Source organism: Protobothrops mucrosquamatus, unplaced genomic scaffold (assembly GCF_001527695.2).
Source record: "Protobothrops mucrosquamatus isolate PMUCROS unplaced genomic scaffold, P.Mucros_1.0 scaffold875, whole genome shotgun sequence".
Lineage (NCBI taxonomy): Eukaryota > Metazoa > Chordata > Lepidosauria > Squamata > Viperidae > Protobothrops > Protobothrops mucrosquamatus.
The window spans coordinates 235,938-253,071 of record NW_015387129.1 but is presented as its reverse complement, the minus strand read 5'-3'; the positions used below and the strand labels follow the sequence as shown (position 1 = coordinate 253,071).

The 17,134-nt window shown below is 36.5% G+C and overlaps 2 protein-coding genes across 2 annotated transcripts in view; one reads left to right on the top strand and one right to left on the bottom strand.

Annotated features, from left to right (window-relative positions):
* NCOA3 (nuclear receptor coactivator 3) overlaps positions 1-10,599 on the top strand; it is a 29,156-nt gene extending 18,557 nt beyond the window's left edge. Inside the window, exons 14-21 of the mRNA XM_015819226.2 lie at positions 170-296; positions 1,594-1,765; positions 2,682-2,981; positions 3,621-3,725; positions 4,867-5,092; positions 6,267-6,441; positions 7,258-7,399; positions 7,761-10,599. Coding sequence (XP_015674712.2) covers positions 170-296; positions 1,594-1,765; positions 2,682-2,981; positions 3,621-3,725; positions 4,867-5,092; positions 6,267-6,441; positions 7,258-7,399; positions 7,761-7,772 — 1,259 coding nt within the window. The 3' untranslated portion in view covers positions 7,773-10,599. The remainder of the gene's footprint in view (positions 1-169; positions 297-1,593; positions 1,766-2,681; positions 2,982-3,620; positions 3,726-4,866; positions 5,093-6,266; positions 6,442-7,257; positions 7,400-7,760) is intronic.
* Positions 10,600-14,225: 3,626 nt separating this feature from the next.
* SULF2 (sulfatase 2) overlaps positions 14,226-17,134 on the bottom strand; it is a 79,482-nt gene continuing 76,573 nt past the window's right edge. The window contains exons 18-20 of the mRNA XM_015819225.1: positions 17,047-17,077; positions 16,595-16,651; positions 14,226-15,232 (exon numbers count right to left, since the gene is read on the bottom strand). Of these exons, the coding sequence (XP_015674711.1) occupies positions 15,202-15,232; positions 16,595-16,651; positions 17,047-17,077 (119 nt within the window). The 3' untranslated portion in view covers positions 14,226-15,201. The remainder of the gene's footprint in view (positions 15,233-16,594; positions 16,652-17,046; positions 17,078-17,134) is intronic.

The window sequence follows — 17,134 nt, the reverse complement described above, 5'->3', positions numbered from 1 at the left end:
GCGTATTTGAATGCAACGTTGTGTCAAAATTTCAAAGCAATCGGTGAAGAACTTTTGGAGATTTAAGATTTTGAACAAACGAACATTTACATTTTTATTTATATAGATTACTGTTCAATATTTGTTGCTCCTGCAAATGAAACAATTGTGGATTATTATTTTTTTTTAGGGACAAATGAGAATAATGTAGGAATGGGAGGGAGTCCTTATGCACATCCAGGACCACCTAACCAGCCAAATGTATGGCCTGACAGCATAGTCTCTATGGAACAAGCACCTCAAGGCTTGCAAGACAGGTAATAATGACTAGTTAGCTGATTATTTTATTGTTTGGTCACAGTCAAATAAGAAAAATATTTTGGTCAAACCCAAAAACATCAAATATTGCTTTTATGTTCTGTTAATTTCTGACTTTGACTATAGGGGTTGGAATTTGAACCAGCCTATTAAAAGCTGTCTGTGAAGTTTAATTAATATTATTTTGTCATTGACTGGATTGTATTCTCTTTACTATAACCCTACCGAGTACAAAAGTAGTACCATTCATTCTTTGTTTTTTGTGGTCCGGGTAGAAAACAGTATGATTTTCTGATGGAAAGTATCCAGTTCCAGTTCATTTCAATTTGCTAATACCTGAGATGCCGGTGTTTAATTGACTGATGCCTGATTGGGTAGTTCATTTCATCCTTCACCTGGTTGAGCTTTCTCATATTCATGCATTTTTAACTTTCCATGTTCCAACTGTAATTCTGTCTTTGCCACTTTGGCTTTTCTTTCCTGTATGATAAAATCAGCAACTACTGTAGATATCTGGAAAGCTTTTATCTAGCCTCATCATACACATAATTATAACTTTGAAAGATTCTTAGCTTTTCTTTTCTTTTAAATAATATTTTATTAATTTTCCAATTTTACATCTAAGTATTTAAAAAGCAACGTGGTGGCTGGGTTAATCAATAGTTCAATAACATACAAAAATCTTTAGTACAAATCTCAAGTTACAACATCAAATATTTCCTTTCTTTTTCCTTTAATATCTACTATCTCATACTTAAGCTAATACAGTTCTTATTATATCAATTAAGTAAAAACATCATTATTGCATTTATCAATAACTTTTTAGCTTATACATATCTTAATTACTTTTACATTCAATATTTATAGACAATCAATGTCCTGTTACTGATTTCCCAATTTTTAGTTTCCCATCAATATTCAAATTTAACATTTGATATTTATAATTTCCAGGCTTTAGGTAACCAAAGTTTCCCTTATCTCAATTTATAACAGAATCTAATATTCAAAATACACATCTTATCTATTTGAATATAGTCTTGTTCTATTTTCTAAAAGTTATCTATTTCCCACATTAAATCATCTAACTAATAGTACAATATCCCCTTTAATAAATCAAAACCATTATATGGGTTGGTTTAGAGAGGCGTTTCTTTTTCAGATTCAGGATGACAAATTGTGTCTTTACTGTCTTCATCTTAGATTTTCCCCAAGGACTCTTCAGAATTAATCTTAGCAGAGAAGTTCTTACTTTCAATATATAAGATCCTGCTCATTTTCAACATTTGTCTTTCCTAGGCAGTTAGTTAGAAATTCCTTGGATGACCTATTATATACTACTCCAAACGTAGATGGGCAAAGTGATGAAAGAGCTCTACTAGATCAACTGCATACATTGTTGAGCAATACTGATGTTACCAGCCTTGAAGAAATTGATAGAGCCTTAGGAATTCCAGATCTTGTAAACCAAGTAAGTAAATGATCCGCTTAAACTCTTATTTTTGGCTTAGCCGAATATACTGTAAACTATAAGGATGCTACTGTTCTTTTTCTGCACTATTGCAGATATTTCTCTTCTATGAGAATTGTTTTTAGATTGTATACACCTGTTACATCTCACCTTCTTCTCAAACTGAGCATAGTTTGCTCAGTGGCAATTTTTTCCGTTCTAAGCATACATTAAAAGGAAAAGGTTAATTAAGCTATTGATAACGAATGATACAAAATACTGCACAAGATACTGTAGTGCCACAACTAAAACCTGCAAAATCATAGTGAGAAAAACGCTCCATTTAATAATTTAAAACAAATTCTTTCATCTAAAATTGTTTTGTTCTTAGTACTTGCTCCATTATTGTACATAATTGTAATTAGGTATGTACATACTTTTTCTATATTAGCAAATGTAATGCTATACCATTTTACTAATCTAAATGAATGATGCCAGATTGCCAGGTGGATGACAGATACTGTTAACATAATTTTGAATGAAAGGAGTCAGTAGAGCTAAGGAATGAGGTTTCTAGATTATGTTAGAAGATCACCTAATAAATTTCATAGAAGTGCCAGAAAAGATGTCACGTTATGCCCTTCCCCCAATAGCCATTATCATCTCCAGGTACAGTGCTTTTTTTGTTAAAAAAAAAAAAGGTGCCGGAACTCACACACGTCATACAACCCGCCTTGCCTACCCTACAAGGTTCCATCCAAAAAAGGTGCCGGAACTCCGTTCTGGGCGTTCTATGAGAAAAAAAGCCCTGTCCAGGTATATTCATTCTCTCTCTCTGTCTTTCTCTCAAATGCAGAATAAAATTATTCTATTGTGTCTATTAATATACATAATATATTATTGCAGAGAGTGAATTAAGTTCCCTATTCTTTTGAAGGGACAAGCTTTGGAATCCAAACATGAAGCATTTCATGGCCAAGATTCTACAGTCATGATTGACCAGAAGCCTCCAATATATGGCCAACCCTACCATGGGCCAGGAGCAGGAATGCCCGGTGGTTTTAGTGGCAGCATTCAGGGCCAACAGGCAGCCTTTAACTCGATGATGTCTCAGATGAACCAGCAGAACAATTTTCAAATGCAAACCATGCATCCCAGAGCAAATGTTATGAGACCGCGAAGCAATACACCAAAGCAGCTCCGTATGCAACTCCAGCAGAGGCTTCAAGGACAGCAGGTAATATGTTCTGAAAAAGTAGGATTGTGCCAAAAAGTAACATTTGTGTTTTTTCCCTCCTACTGGAATGTTTAATACCCACAGTAATAATTCAGTCTTCATTGCTGCACTAAACTGCATGGTTGTTTGTCTGGTGTATTCCTTGCGTATCTGGCTGCTGGAGAGGATGTTGATTGCTGGAAAAGATTGCCAAAATCAACAGTAAAAAAGCTAAGAAAGAAACAAAAAGACCAAATCACATCCTCTCTAGCAGCCAATTCCCAGATAAGCAGGAATTAACACCAGACAGACAATCTAGCAGTAAGCAATACCCTAATCAAGGACCTACTAAGGAGAAAACCACACCCCCATCAAATACGGACAGGGCAAGCTACTGTATATAAGCAGAGAGCAAACCCCCATTCACTAGCAGAGGGTTTGGCAACCCGTCGTAAGTGCAAATGAGGTTGCAAAGAGTCCAGATCCACAATCATGAGTCCATGGAGGCCCCACAATGGCAACTTTAAGCACCGGTGATAAATTGTTTCATTCAGCACCATTGTAATTTTGGTTGCCGAACAAAAACAATAATTCTAGAACTGCATACGTGATACATTTTTATCCAGTTATTTTACAATGTATCGCTTCCTTTTTCTTAAGTTTTTGAATCAGACTCGTCAAACGCTTGATATAAAAATGGAAAATACCAATCCTGGTGGTGCATCGGTGATGAGACCTGTTCTACCTCCCCAGATGGGATCACAAGTGAGTCATTAAGGATATTGTCTTGGTCAACATGTGTTAGAATCAGACTGTACAAGGGCCTCCCATTTCCTGCTTTATTTTGCATTTTTGTTCCTCTCCATCTAATCACATTCTCATATTTTGTATTTGGTCATTGATACCTTTACTCTATCAGCTGCTGAAGCTTTAAATGAAAAGTTAAATGTTCTTCAGATTGACTCTGAATTCTAGTGATTACATAGGCATATTTAGTTTTTAGTTTTTAGTTTATAACAACACAGAAGTGGGACACTACTCCAAGATGGTTGGACTTGTCAGTCAAGCCTCCAGCCCAGATGATCATCTGTTATTTCAGATTATTCTGTCCAGAGTTTGGACTAACCTAATACTGCTCTCTTTTGCATGGATAGTGTGATTTTGGCTGCATAAATAGAGCAGGCAGACAGTGAATTTGGAATTATCATATACCAGATCATAATACATGTTTTTACTGTAGAATTGATGTACATCTTCCATCAGAGTTTAAATTTATTAAATAAGTATTATGACAGTGATGGTGAACCTTTCAGAGACTGAGTGCCCAAACTGCAACCCAAAACCCACTTATTTATCGCCGGGTGCCAGGTGGGTGTGGCCCAGTGGGTGGGTGTGGCTATGGTGCTCATTGCAGACTGGGTGGATGTGGCCAAGGTGGGCATGATCACCTCAATGTTGCTTGTGGGGAGGGACACCAGTGGGGGCCAAGCAGGGTTGGGGAAATCCAGGGGGTCTCTGGCAGGTGGGGCAGTGGGCAGGAGGCTCGTCCTGCGGGGTGAGGCAAGGCAAGGCGAGGCAGGGCAGGGGAGCCATTGTCGCAGGGCAAGGTAAGGCAGGGGCCGGGGCGGCTGCTGCCTGACACCATCGGCCCCTGCCCACAGAGGCCAGCGAGCGCATGGATACTGGGATGCATCCGGCCATGTGGGACCTCGGTGAGTTAGTGGGCGGCTGGTTGAAGAGGGACGGTTGCCATCTCCAGGGCATGGTGCGCGTGCCCACAGAGAGGGCTCTGAGTGCCGCCTCTGGCACGCGTGCCATAGGTTCGCCACCACTGTATTATGACAACACGTTTAATATTTTTATGGTGAATGGCTTATTCCTTATCCTCTTGTTTTGGTGTTAACAGCAAGGCTTCCTTAATGCTCAGATGGTGGCACAACGTAACAGGGAGTTAATAAGTCATCATATCAGACAGCAAAGAATGGCCATGATGATGCAGCAGCAACAGCAACAACCTCCAGCCTTCAGTCCTCCCCCAAATGTAGCTGCCTCAGGAAACATCGATGGTGCTGTTACAGGCTCTCTGATGGCTCCTGTCCCACCCCAACAGTTTCCGTATTCTCCAAATTATGGTACTAATTTCACTGATTCAGCTTTCTTCCTCTCTCTTCTGGACCTAAATGTTGGCCTAAATGAAGTACCTCTGTTCTTAAGGACAAAAGCTGAATATAAATAAATATAAGCAGGAAGGAGATTGGTAATTTTCAAATGATATAAAATAGAATTGTCAGAGAGAGGCTTACGATTAGATGGCATTTATCTTTACATTTAATTCACTTTGCAATTATGTTGATTGTAGGGCTTTGATTTCGGTTACTGCTCATTTATTTCTTAATTGCTCAAAATGTTTCTCTTCTGTCAGTGAAATGGTTCAAGAGCATACAAGTATCTTAAATTTGTTGCTTTGGTTTCCTACATTCAAATTATTTCTCCTTCATTCCAACAATTTAAATTTTTCAGAATGAATTCAAATTAGCCAGTCTGATTACATTGATTGATTATGTACCATCAAGTCATTTTTGACTTCTGGCAACCACATAGATATACTAGGTGAATATATGTTCTACATCCATGTTGGCAACCTACGAAATTGAAGAAAGTACATAAGTTCAGTTAGTATCTGAATCCATTAAGAGAAGAGGGAGTCTTGACCTTTTAACACTGATACAGAACTAAAGATGCAGTTCCCTTGAGTACTGTGGTTCTTCAAATGATGCTTCAAATGATGCTTTCTTCTACTATACCACTAGGTTATTTAGTAAGTATTTGACTAAATCAGATGAAGAGAAATTCTGCATCTTGAAAACCATTTTCTATAACTTCTGATAAAAGCAAAAGGCAAAACATTCAAATGTTGTTGCAAGTCTTTTACTTATTAAAGGAATAATATACATTGTGGATTAGATACAGCCCTGACTTAGCAACAGCACATACATACATACATACATACATACATACATACATACATACATACATACATACATACATAACCAGTAGGTGAACAGTGTCTGTTGTGTCAGTAGCTAGTTTTATAAGATCAAGGATCTGTTAAAAATGAGCGAAATTCAAGACAAATATAGGAAATCCTTTCTAGGGTCCATGTTGCGAACTATATGCTGAACTGATTATTACCAGGGTTCAGTGTTGATTGAACTACATAAAGACATCATAATGCATTCCTTTCTTAAACAAAAGTATATTGAATTAGAAATAACGACCAAACTGTTACCTTATGTCCTTTTCAAGGAATGAGCCAGCAACCTGATCCTGCCTTTAGCAGGGTATCAAGTCCTCCCAATGCCATGATGGCTCAAAGAGTTGGACCGTCACAAAATTCAATATTGCCACATCCCCAGGCTTCACCAATGTACCCAACGCCAGAGATGAAGGGATGGCCTTCAGGAAACATTGCCAGGAGCAGGTGAGAGAAAAATCTTGGCATTTTGACAGCACAAATGCAGGTTTTCAATAACAGGGAAAATAACAGGAAGAAGCCCTGTTTTTTTGCCTTTTTTTCTACTTTTGCCTCAGATTTTAGCTTAACTGTAGCTTGATGTATCAACTGTCAGCAGAACCTTAAAACTGCAAATAGCTAAAAAAATGGAAACGTTCTGAGAAACGAGCTCCAATTGCTCATTCCTTCTAGTGAGGTTCCACTCATTTCCTTGGATATAATGCTCTCTGCGTGGTTGAGAGACTATATAGACCAAGGGTAGTCAACCTTGGCTCTTTTATGACTCGTGGACTTCAACTCCCAGAATTCCTGAGCCAGCTTAGCTGGCTCAGGAATTCTGGGAGTTGAAGTCCACGAGTCATAAAAGAGCCAAGGCTGACTGCCCCTGATATAGACCATGTGGTCTAATTAATGTAACTTTTTATCTAGATCTTAACCTGAACATGTTACTCTGCTAGATATAAATTAGGTTATTCCCACTTATATTTAAATAGGTAGAGTGTTGTGTTCAAATAAAAGTTAGAATATTTGATTTTAAAGATGTAGACCTTTTTATATTGCAGACTTTAGATATCTTAAGAAATATAAGAAAAATAGAAATCAAAATTAACCAGAGTCCCTTGCTATCCATCATCTTATATTTGCTCACCTTGAATCACCTCTGCTATTTTTAAAGCCACTTCAATATTGATGGTATTGCTACATCTCCTATTATGTCTTGTGAAATTGCAATTATATTCAGTAATTTATCTTTTTTTTTTTTTGTATTCTTGTGTCCCGTAGTTCTTTTCCACAGCAGCAGTTCAGCCACCCAGGGAATCCTGCAAGTTACAATATGATACACATGAACAGTAGTGGAGGCCACATGGGCCAAATGAATATTAATACTATGCCTATGTCAGGAATGGCCATGGGTCCTGATCAGGTAAGCGGCATTCAGTTTCTACAGATCACCAGCCATGATCAACTCCTTTAAGTACTTTAAGGTAGAAATCTATGGAGATTCTCAGTCATCCAGCTTATGGTTGTCCCAAAGGTGCTTTTTCCAAAAGGCAACTGGACTTTCTTGGTTTTTCTCCTTTAAGAATGTTTTGCTTATTATCCAAGAAGCTTCTTCAGTTCAGAACTAAAAAAGTACCTTTGGACTAAAATTCATTCTGCAGTGTTCCAAGCACTAATTGCCAGTTAATTTATGTTTATATGCTTAATCTCTAGAATTGCAATATTACTTTCATTATATTCTAGTGTTTGTTTCTCTTATATTTTCCTATTGTTCTTTTCTGCAGAAATATTGCTGACATATCCTGCCAGGATCCCCTAACAGGCTGATGCCATAGATGTTGGTGAACTGTATTACAGAAAAGTGCACAAAGTATCATGTCAAACATGTAGCCTTATGGAAAAAAAACCACTCCCTTTCCATGAAGATATCCTAAGTGACTTTATAAGTTATGAAGTTTGGATGTGATGGATAGAATCAAAATGTCACTGTATAATGTTACAAAAGGGTCAAATATTACTTTGGCATTCTACCTATAGGAACATAGCAACAACATTTGAGTAAGTGTAATGGGCAGATAGTTTGTATACTAATTCTATTCAAAGCCCATAACTACAGGCAGACCAAAGTGCCTGGAGAAATCCTGGTAATAATCTTGAGTTACATAGTAAGAGCTTCTGATAAAATGTAGCTCTTGGCCTTGATGTAACCATGAAACAAAGCAGTCAACTGTCATGCTGCTGTTAAAGTTGCTTCCATATGTTGGAATTTGGATCTGCATATTACAACTCATACGCGTCATAGAATCCAAATTATGCTTTTGATGCCAAAAGGTTTCAGGGAGATACGTATAATTATGACAGAGATCTCCACCCTGATGTGCAGGTTTGTGCACTTTACAAAATGATATATGGAAATGCAATATGGTTAAGAATGATTGGATGGAACCTCTCCCTTTTTAAGATCATTCTAAATTGCAGTTACATACTGTGTTTCTAATCATGGTAATTGAAGCAATAATCACAGTTCCTGAACTTCATATAAAACTCAAAAAGACATTGGAGTTTGAAACAAAACTGTTTGTGAATATGTTTTGTAAATATCTTTAAGATGTTGTACGATAAATATATGACTTTTGTAGGTCACTAACTCATTTTTGCAGAGTTTGTGAAGCTATTTAACAAAAGATAATTTCTGTAAACTCAATTTAGTTAAGAGTCGTCCAAATAGGATTTTTTTAATTATTATTTAAATGGTTTTGGAGCTGGGTAACTGTAGCCCTTGTTGTCTCTTGGTTTCTGACAATTTATTTAGAAAATTATGTACTGGCTTTTTAAGATATTTTGGGCATATTTTAGTGGTCTTAAATTTTTCTCTATACTTTAAGTGTGCACTTTGTTACTTTTTTTAATAGAGAGCAATTTGATGACAAAAAGGCTCATTTTAGCTGTTAACAGTTTGTTGAATTTTTAATATAATCTGCTTTTTCAACAAAAGAGCCTCTGCTCCAGGCCACTTGGCTAACTTTTAAAGAAATTCAGTGTTACTCAGAACATGTTTTTGTGTGTGTTAAATGTCTTCTGTCATCTGGAGGCCAAATCTCTTGTGTAACTTACCCAGAATCTTTTGTGAATGGCAATTAATCAATTATATTACACCTTCTTGCAATATGGGCAACAAATAAATTTATTTTTATGCATTACCCTTCATATCATTATCTACAACTTTAAGGCTAGAAATGCCATAGTTTTTCTTTCTCTTTATGGCAAATAAATGAAAGTCTGTGTATTGCCTTTTTTTCCAGGAAAATAACTGTAATGATTCAGAATGAACTATTTCAAAAGGTAGATTAAAATGTCTGAAGCAGTGTAGTGTGTAGTTTCATTATTCCTATTACATTTTCAAATTAGTTCTTCTTGAATATGTAAACTGGTAATTTTGATTACAGTATTTGATTTGTATTGGAAATTTATTTTAACTTTTGCAGAAGCTTTGCAAAAGATAGAATTTCTTTTGCTCCCTCTACTCCAAGGCTGCTGTATTCTGAGCACACACTGAACTGTGGCCTTTTTATATAGTTCACCCAGTGATTGTATTACATTTTCTTAAAGTTATCTTTTAAATATTTGAGTTTTGACCCAGAGTTATGTGTATTCTGATGTGCATATTTTCCCTGTAAATGACCAGAAGCTTCCTTATCCTTTTACTTTTTCTGAAATATCAGTTAATCTGTAAGTTAATGAATTATATTTAATGTTTAAATTGTAGTAGCTTTGAGTAATTATTTAAAGCATAATTCATATGAAACTCCACATCTCATCACATATTAAAACCTTAATAGTAAATAATTGAGGGAATATGTTGCACAGATTCATATCACAACTTCTGGGCATTCAAGGTGCCTCTGAATTGAGGTTTGTTGTGTTGTAGACAAGTCATTTACTGTGTTTATTACAGTAAAAAAAGCTTTTTAGAAGCCATTTTAAGTGCAAAGTGCAACCTCATGGTGAAAAGCTAAAAAGCAGATACTGTATGTGCAAAACATTATGAATCTCAAACTAGTTTCAAACTTGAAAGGGGCTGTTCTTACATCCCGTGAAGCATTCTGCAATATGAGAACTCTTCCTATGAAGTTGGAACAGTTGGTAAAATTAAAAGTTTTATAGGTCTTGAGGATTTTGGTAACAGCTATGAGCTCAGTTGCTTTATAAAGTTTGGTCTGTCATCTGACACAGTTTCTATTTCCTTCTTTTTAAACTCTGGTTTCATTATTCCTATTATATTTTCAAATTAGTTCTTCCTGAATATGAATGAATATTCCTGAGTATTTGTAAAATCTGATATTTGCTGTCCACTGATTCTTTTCCCTGTTGATACTTCTTTACTGATTCCAACAATTTAAAAATAAATTTTAAGTACAAAAACAATCATACATTTGCAAAAACTGCATTTTGAATCGCTACTAAGAAGAAAAATCTTAAGTACTGTTAATTCAAAATATCAACTTTCCACCACAATTGGGACTGGAATTTTGGTGACAAGTCACAGTGGTTATAAATCAAGACACCCAAGTGATTGGACCTAATTTTAGATAGTAGTTAAGCGAATCACAAGATTATAAATATGAATCATGCAGTTGTAAAGTGAATCACACAACCATAAAAACAGATCAGAAATTGGCAAAAAAGTTGCACACTGTGGTCACATGATCATGGGATATTGCAGCCAGTCATAAAAGTAAGCTAGTTGCTAAGCGCCTGGAATGTAGTCATGTGGTCATCCCTAGCACTTATGCTTGCTTGGATAATGAAACATCTGCAAGAAAATGATCAGGCTCAGAGAGCACCAAGGACACCCTCATTTCAACCCTGAGCTACAAATATTCTCCTTTAAAAAGCAGTATATTTAGTAGCTGTAGTGCAGATTGTTCAGCATTTGGATGGTTTATTATGGCAAAAAAAATAGAATGTATTGGTGCCTTTTAAAATTATCTCTGTAGTAAGCCCATTCTCATCCCACCCAATTTATTTGCTGGGGTGCATACATTTTTTTTCTTGGTTTGTGCTTGGTTAACCAATTTAGCTACTTTCTATCTGGCCTTTTTTCTTTATGCTTTTACTTTAGTAAAACCTTTTTCAGATGAAACCACTTGAATGTTGCACAAATTAGCATAGACAATTTAGTAGCAGACTGTCATGTGGCAGCAATGTTGAAATCCTTCAAATGAAAGCAATATTTCTTGTCTCAGGAGAAAGGCCTACAGCAGGGGTGTCAAACTCACAACGTCAAATGTGACGTATCACAACTTTGCTTCTATAGATGGCAATAGCTGGGCGCAGTTTCGCCATGACGCATCTGGCACATGGGCTATCAGTTTGACACCCCTGGCCTATAGTATTTAAAATTAATTCTGGAATTAGTTTACACTTAACATGACTTGTACAAGTGATCTTTACATCACACAAGGCCTCCGGTGGGCACTGGCATTTTAAACAATGGGGGCCTGGGATGTGTCTTGTTTATATGGTGTTAATTTGTTTTGTTTGAATGTGGATAATAATGTAAATAAAGGTTTCTATTTGAAACTGAACTTTGGTGGCATGATTAAATCTTAAATTGTAAGCACTATATACTTTCACTTACATTTTTACTCCTCAATTAGATTCTATCCTAATACAATTGACTAATATAAGTTAAACTTCCAAAATCAGGTGACATATAGAGTTGGATACAATGCATAAAGGAAACATTTTTCATTCAGAAAAAGCCTGAATATAATTGGTGGATAGTGTTTAGTTTCATAATTGCTTGTTACACATTTGATACTAGGTAAATTTCAACCTAATGGTTCTATAGAATGTCTGCACTTATAATTATTCCATAATGTGATAAATATAAAAGAGCCAGCACAGACCAAATTCTATGGTTGCCACTTAAAGCTAACATTGGCTGTATGAAGCCCTTACTCATATTCAAATGGAAGCTCCTTTTCTCTATGCCAGGGGTAGGCAACCTTGGCTCTTTTATGACTCGTGGACTTCAACTCCCAAAATTCCTGAGCCAGGCTCAGGAATTCTGGGAGTTGAAGTCCACGAGTCATAAAAGAGCCAAGGTTGCCTACCCCTGCTCTATGCAGTTGTTTGAAAAACCAGAGTCAACATGATTTAAACTTAGATATATGCATGATTATAGGCCACATGACAAACTTCAGCGTAAATGGTGATATTTTTGGCATCTCCCAGTCACTGCAATATCACTCGTCTTGAAATAGGTGATGTCTCTCTTTAGGAAGTCATCACTTGATCTAACCATCGTAGATTACTATAGTCCTGCCACCAAATTCTCTTTTTTTAGGAAAGAAAGTAGAGTAGGATAGGCAACTAAAAGGGTTTCTGGATGACAATTATCTGTATCCCTTTTATTCTGGGTTCAGATTTGAGATTGAGATGGAAGCTTTATTTCTGAAATTTGGAGGTTGGGTCACTTACAAGGGCAAAATGTGCTATAAAGATTTTGCTCCTTAAACGGATAGTTCCAATTGCTGGTGGGAGAGAAAAGTCCTTCACTGTTTCTATTTTGGGTTTTTAAAAGCTCAGTCTTTTAATTTCCTCAATGTGCCATATGTGAAAGCTCTGATATTACAAATTAGTATCTCTGAGAAAAATAATATGTCAGCTTTGGGTGAGACACTGGTACTATGCTAATAGGGCCCAACTTTGTATTTCCACTCATGACTTTTCAGGAGTTGTAGAAATTTTGACTTTTGAGGAACTGACTGGCACGGTATAGGCTCAAAATGAATCCCACTAAGAGGAGTTCCTGTTTCTGCAGAGGCCTTCTGGTACCAGCAAAGCTCCATGCTTAGCTATGGATAGGGTAGCTCTCCCAGGAAGGAGAGTGTGTATGGGGGTCCTGGAATCACAGTACCATCTCACCTCACTAAAGCAACAGATGCCAGTTGTGGCAGGAGAGCCTTCTCCATCTTCCATTCATTGGCCAGTTGTACTCTTACCTGGATCAGGTTGTGCTAACTATAATTACTTCTGCCCTTGTTATCTCCTAGTTCTGTTGTTACAATTCACAACATGAATCTACTCCGCAAGACAACTTGGGAGCTGCAGCAGAATGCCGTCACCTGCTTTGCTCACTGATAAAAGACGATATAGAAGAGTGGTATAAATATTACCAGTGCTGGCTGACTTCTAGGTCTTATTTACTAGTTACCTATAAAGCTCTTTATGGATGAGAGCCATGCTAACTTCACGACTGTGGTATCTGCTCCAGATGTATACGCCATTATAATGAGGCTAAGAGTTCTTCCCCTTACTAGGAAAAATGAGGCTAAGAGTTCTTCCCCTTACTGGGAAATCAGAGCTAGCAGAGTGACCTCTTTTCTCTGCAGCAGCTTGCTACTGAATGGCACCTCATTAAAAAGTGCTTCCTAGAAGCTTTGGAGAAGTCTGTTTTGTAAGGGTTGGGCTTGCTTCATTATGGTTTATTCTGGGGCTGTATGTATTTTTTCATAGTTGTAAACCATCTAGAATTGTGTCGAGAGAGGTGTGTGTGTGGTACAAAAACAGGTAGTCCTTGCTTAACCTTTCTTAAGTGGGGCTAGGAACTCTGCTAAGCAAAGCGGTTGATAAGTGAGAATGCATGCGATGCATAACACATCCGAGGCTTCCAGTCTGCATGATTGCATTGCTTTCAATGTGCAGCTCACTTTCTTGCAATCCCTTTATTGCCAGTCAATCTCTCTGCAAGGGGGGAAAAAGAAAAAAAAACCCTCACAGGTCAGCCACAAAACAATGTGAATTGACTGTAATGGTGACCATGACTGAGGGATGCTGCCTCAGAAGGTTGTATCGGTCATAAATAGGCCACATTTTTTCAGTACCACTGTAACTTCAATGAATGGCTATATAAACAAAATAAAAAAACAATTTTTCAACGGCAGAAGATTAAATGTGTAGTAGAAAAACAACGAAGGAAATTGAAGTTCTGTTTTTGATGTGTTCAAGTAATGGAATAAGAGAAATTTATATGAGACTGAATTTGGAAACACTTCAGTTTTTAAAAAGTCAGGTCTTATTGGGAAAGGTTCTCTCCCATCCTCTAACTTATGTTTGTAAATTTTCTGAAATGTATTTCTTCTAATATACAGGTTATACAAATTCATCTTTTGGTAACAAACTAGAATTAAGTTGCTTGTATATTGATAATAGAATTACCTTTTTTAAAACGCTCCCAAGTATAAAAGTAAACAAGTGCTTTTTTATAGTAATAATTTTGGTTTTTTTTAACATACAATATAACCACAAAGACTTAATACAAATCCAACTTTGTTAAAATTCAAGACATACATCAACTGCTTTTAATTTTGCAGTGTTTTTTTTTTTAAAAAAATGATGAATTCTAAAGTTTCATTATGCAGTGAAGTGACATTTTCAGAAATGATATTGGGGCATGCCAATATTTCAGGAACAAAAGTCTTCTGGATTGGATTTCTTTTGAAATGGAACACTGAGTATTTACAATACAATGCTGGAAAGGTGGTTTCTCTGAGTGAAGGTTTATTTTCTGTTTCTTCTGTCAAACTCAAGGAAGATGTGAAAACTGTGAACTAAACTGCATTTTGTGGTAGACAAAGAAGTGACAATATTACAGTGCTGAATTGGTGCTTCTTTTCAGTAATATCCTTTGCAGATCCTAGAATCCCTTAGCAGTTTTTTTTTTAATCAGTGCTTCAAAGTTTAATTTGTCCAAGCCAGAAAGAAAAAAAATGGTGTTACTATCTTCATTTGCCTTTCCAATGCCTTAATTTAAAGAAAATATAAAATTGTCTTCTGCTGAAATGTGATCTTTTGTGCTTTTGCCTTTCAGGATTCTAAGGCTTGCGATGTTTCTCTGCTGTCCTCTTTTGGAATAGTATCTCAGGTGATTGACCGAAATAAAATAGCTTGTGAAGCAAGTGAGGTATAATCCAAAGCAAATGCGAATAAACTAGTAGGATACAGGATCTTGACAACAGTAGTCTCCAGAAGATAACTGCATCATTTTGGACTGCATAAAAATGCAAATATCCTATTTACCTTAGCATCAAAGTTCATCCAGTCCTCCAGGCTAAGATTATAATTCTGTCTGAAATCATACATACTTTATTAAGTCTGTACAAGAATTCAAGTTCCGGCCAGGTTATATCCTCATTGAGGTCTAGCAGTTCTGGGAAATTACCCCTCCCAGCCTTCCCAAAGTTGCCCTCTGTGAAATAGAAATAAAAGACATATCATTAGTTCATTGTCACCATAACCAGTTGGACTATGAAGGAGAAGTCTAATTTTACTAATTTAACACAAGGAAAAGAATGTGAACCACGGGCTACATATGGAACCTTCTATAATAGTGGAGATCATCATCTCCCTACTTAGCAACTGAATTTTTAGAAGGAATTTGACATCTATATTAAGAACTGTGGTGGCACAGTAATTAAAATGCAGTATTGTAGGCTAACTCTGCCCACAATCAGGAGTTTGATCCTGAGCGACTAAAGGCTGACTCAGCCTTCTAGCCTTCAGAGGTCAGTAAAATGAGGACCTAGATTGTTGGGGGAAAATATGATGCCATTTGTAAACTGCTCAGAGGGTAAAGCAATATGGAACAGTATGTAAATCTAAGTGCTATTGCTATATCTCTAAAAATGTTATTGTCATGACCTTTAACTGGGCAAAATAGTGTATCATAGGGCAACAATTTTTGAGGAAGGAAGGAAGGAAGGAAGGAAGGAAGGAAGGAAGGAAGGAAGGAAGGAAGGAAGGAAGATAGATCTCGGCCGCATAAGATTCTCTGTCCTAATATAATATTTAATGATATTTAAACTTGGGCTCAAGTTTGAGCTCCAGCTTTTGCTTTAGATTAGCACAGCTGGAAGGCTGCTAACATATTTGCCTAATGCACTCCATACACATAGTCCTTGACTTATGACCACAATTGAGCTCCGAATTTCTATTGCTAAGCAAGGAAGCTCTTAAGTGAATTTTGCCCAATTTTATGATCTTTTTACCATAACCGTTAAGTGAATCACTACAGTTGTTAAGTCTTCTCCCATTGACTTTTCTTGTTGGAAGTCGGCTGGCAAGGTTACAAATGGTGATCACATGATACCGGAACATGCAACTGTCATAAATACATGCCAGTTGCCAAGCATCTGAATTTTGACCTCATGACTGTGGGGCTGCTGCAACAGTTGTGTGAAAAAGTTATGTCATTTTTTTTCTGTGCTGCTATAACTTTGAAGGTCACTAAATGAATGTAAGTCGAGGACTATCTCTATATAGGCATAAGGCAGCATTCCACTCTGATTAGCAGGCAAATTCAGAATTCAGACAAAAAACATCTTTTCTAAGTATTGGGGCTCCCTGATATAGTAATTCAACTTTGAAGGCTCCATCATATTAGTACTGAACCCAGTAAACCTTTTGCTAGAGACTCCAAGTATTAGACTCCAAGACTTCTGTCAACCTACTCTCTGTGAAGATGGACTAAAAACAGAATATATGAAATTGTATATATACTGTGTGCAAGAAATAACATAAAAATGATTTATATGAATAAATTTCAACTTACAGTGACTTGGAAGATGAAGATTTTTTCATTTCTGGCCATTTTCGACGTTGAAACTGCCTAATTTTTGAGACACAATGGGAGAGAAAAATTAGTCAGATATCTTATTGAAGAAAGAAAAAAAAAGAAAAAGGAAGGAAGGAAAGACAAAGAAAGGAAAGAAAGAAAAAGAAAGAAAAAAGAAAGAAAGGAAAGAAAGGAAAGAAAGAAAGAAAGAAAGAAAGAAAGAAAGAAAGAAAGAAAGAAAGAAAGAAAGAAAAAGAAAAAGAAAGAAAAGCAAGCAAGTATGCTGGGTAGGCAATAAAATATTGAACATTTATAACATTAAAGTACCAAAAGGAATCCAATGTTTTGCTGTCTTCACCATAACCTAATTCTATTTGCCTATGGATTATTTCAATATTTAGTGTAGATTTACTTCTGGAGATGGGGAAACTTATCGTTAGTAGTAGTACCTGTATTGTTCATAGCTTCCATCTTTAAGACCTAAATAAAGAAAATAATACTAATTAACAAGTGTTTATGGAAACGGGGGGGGGGGGG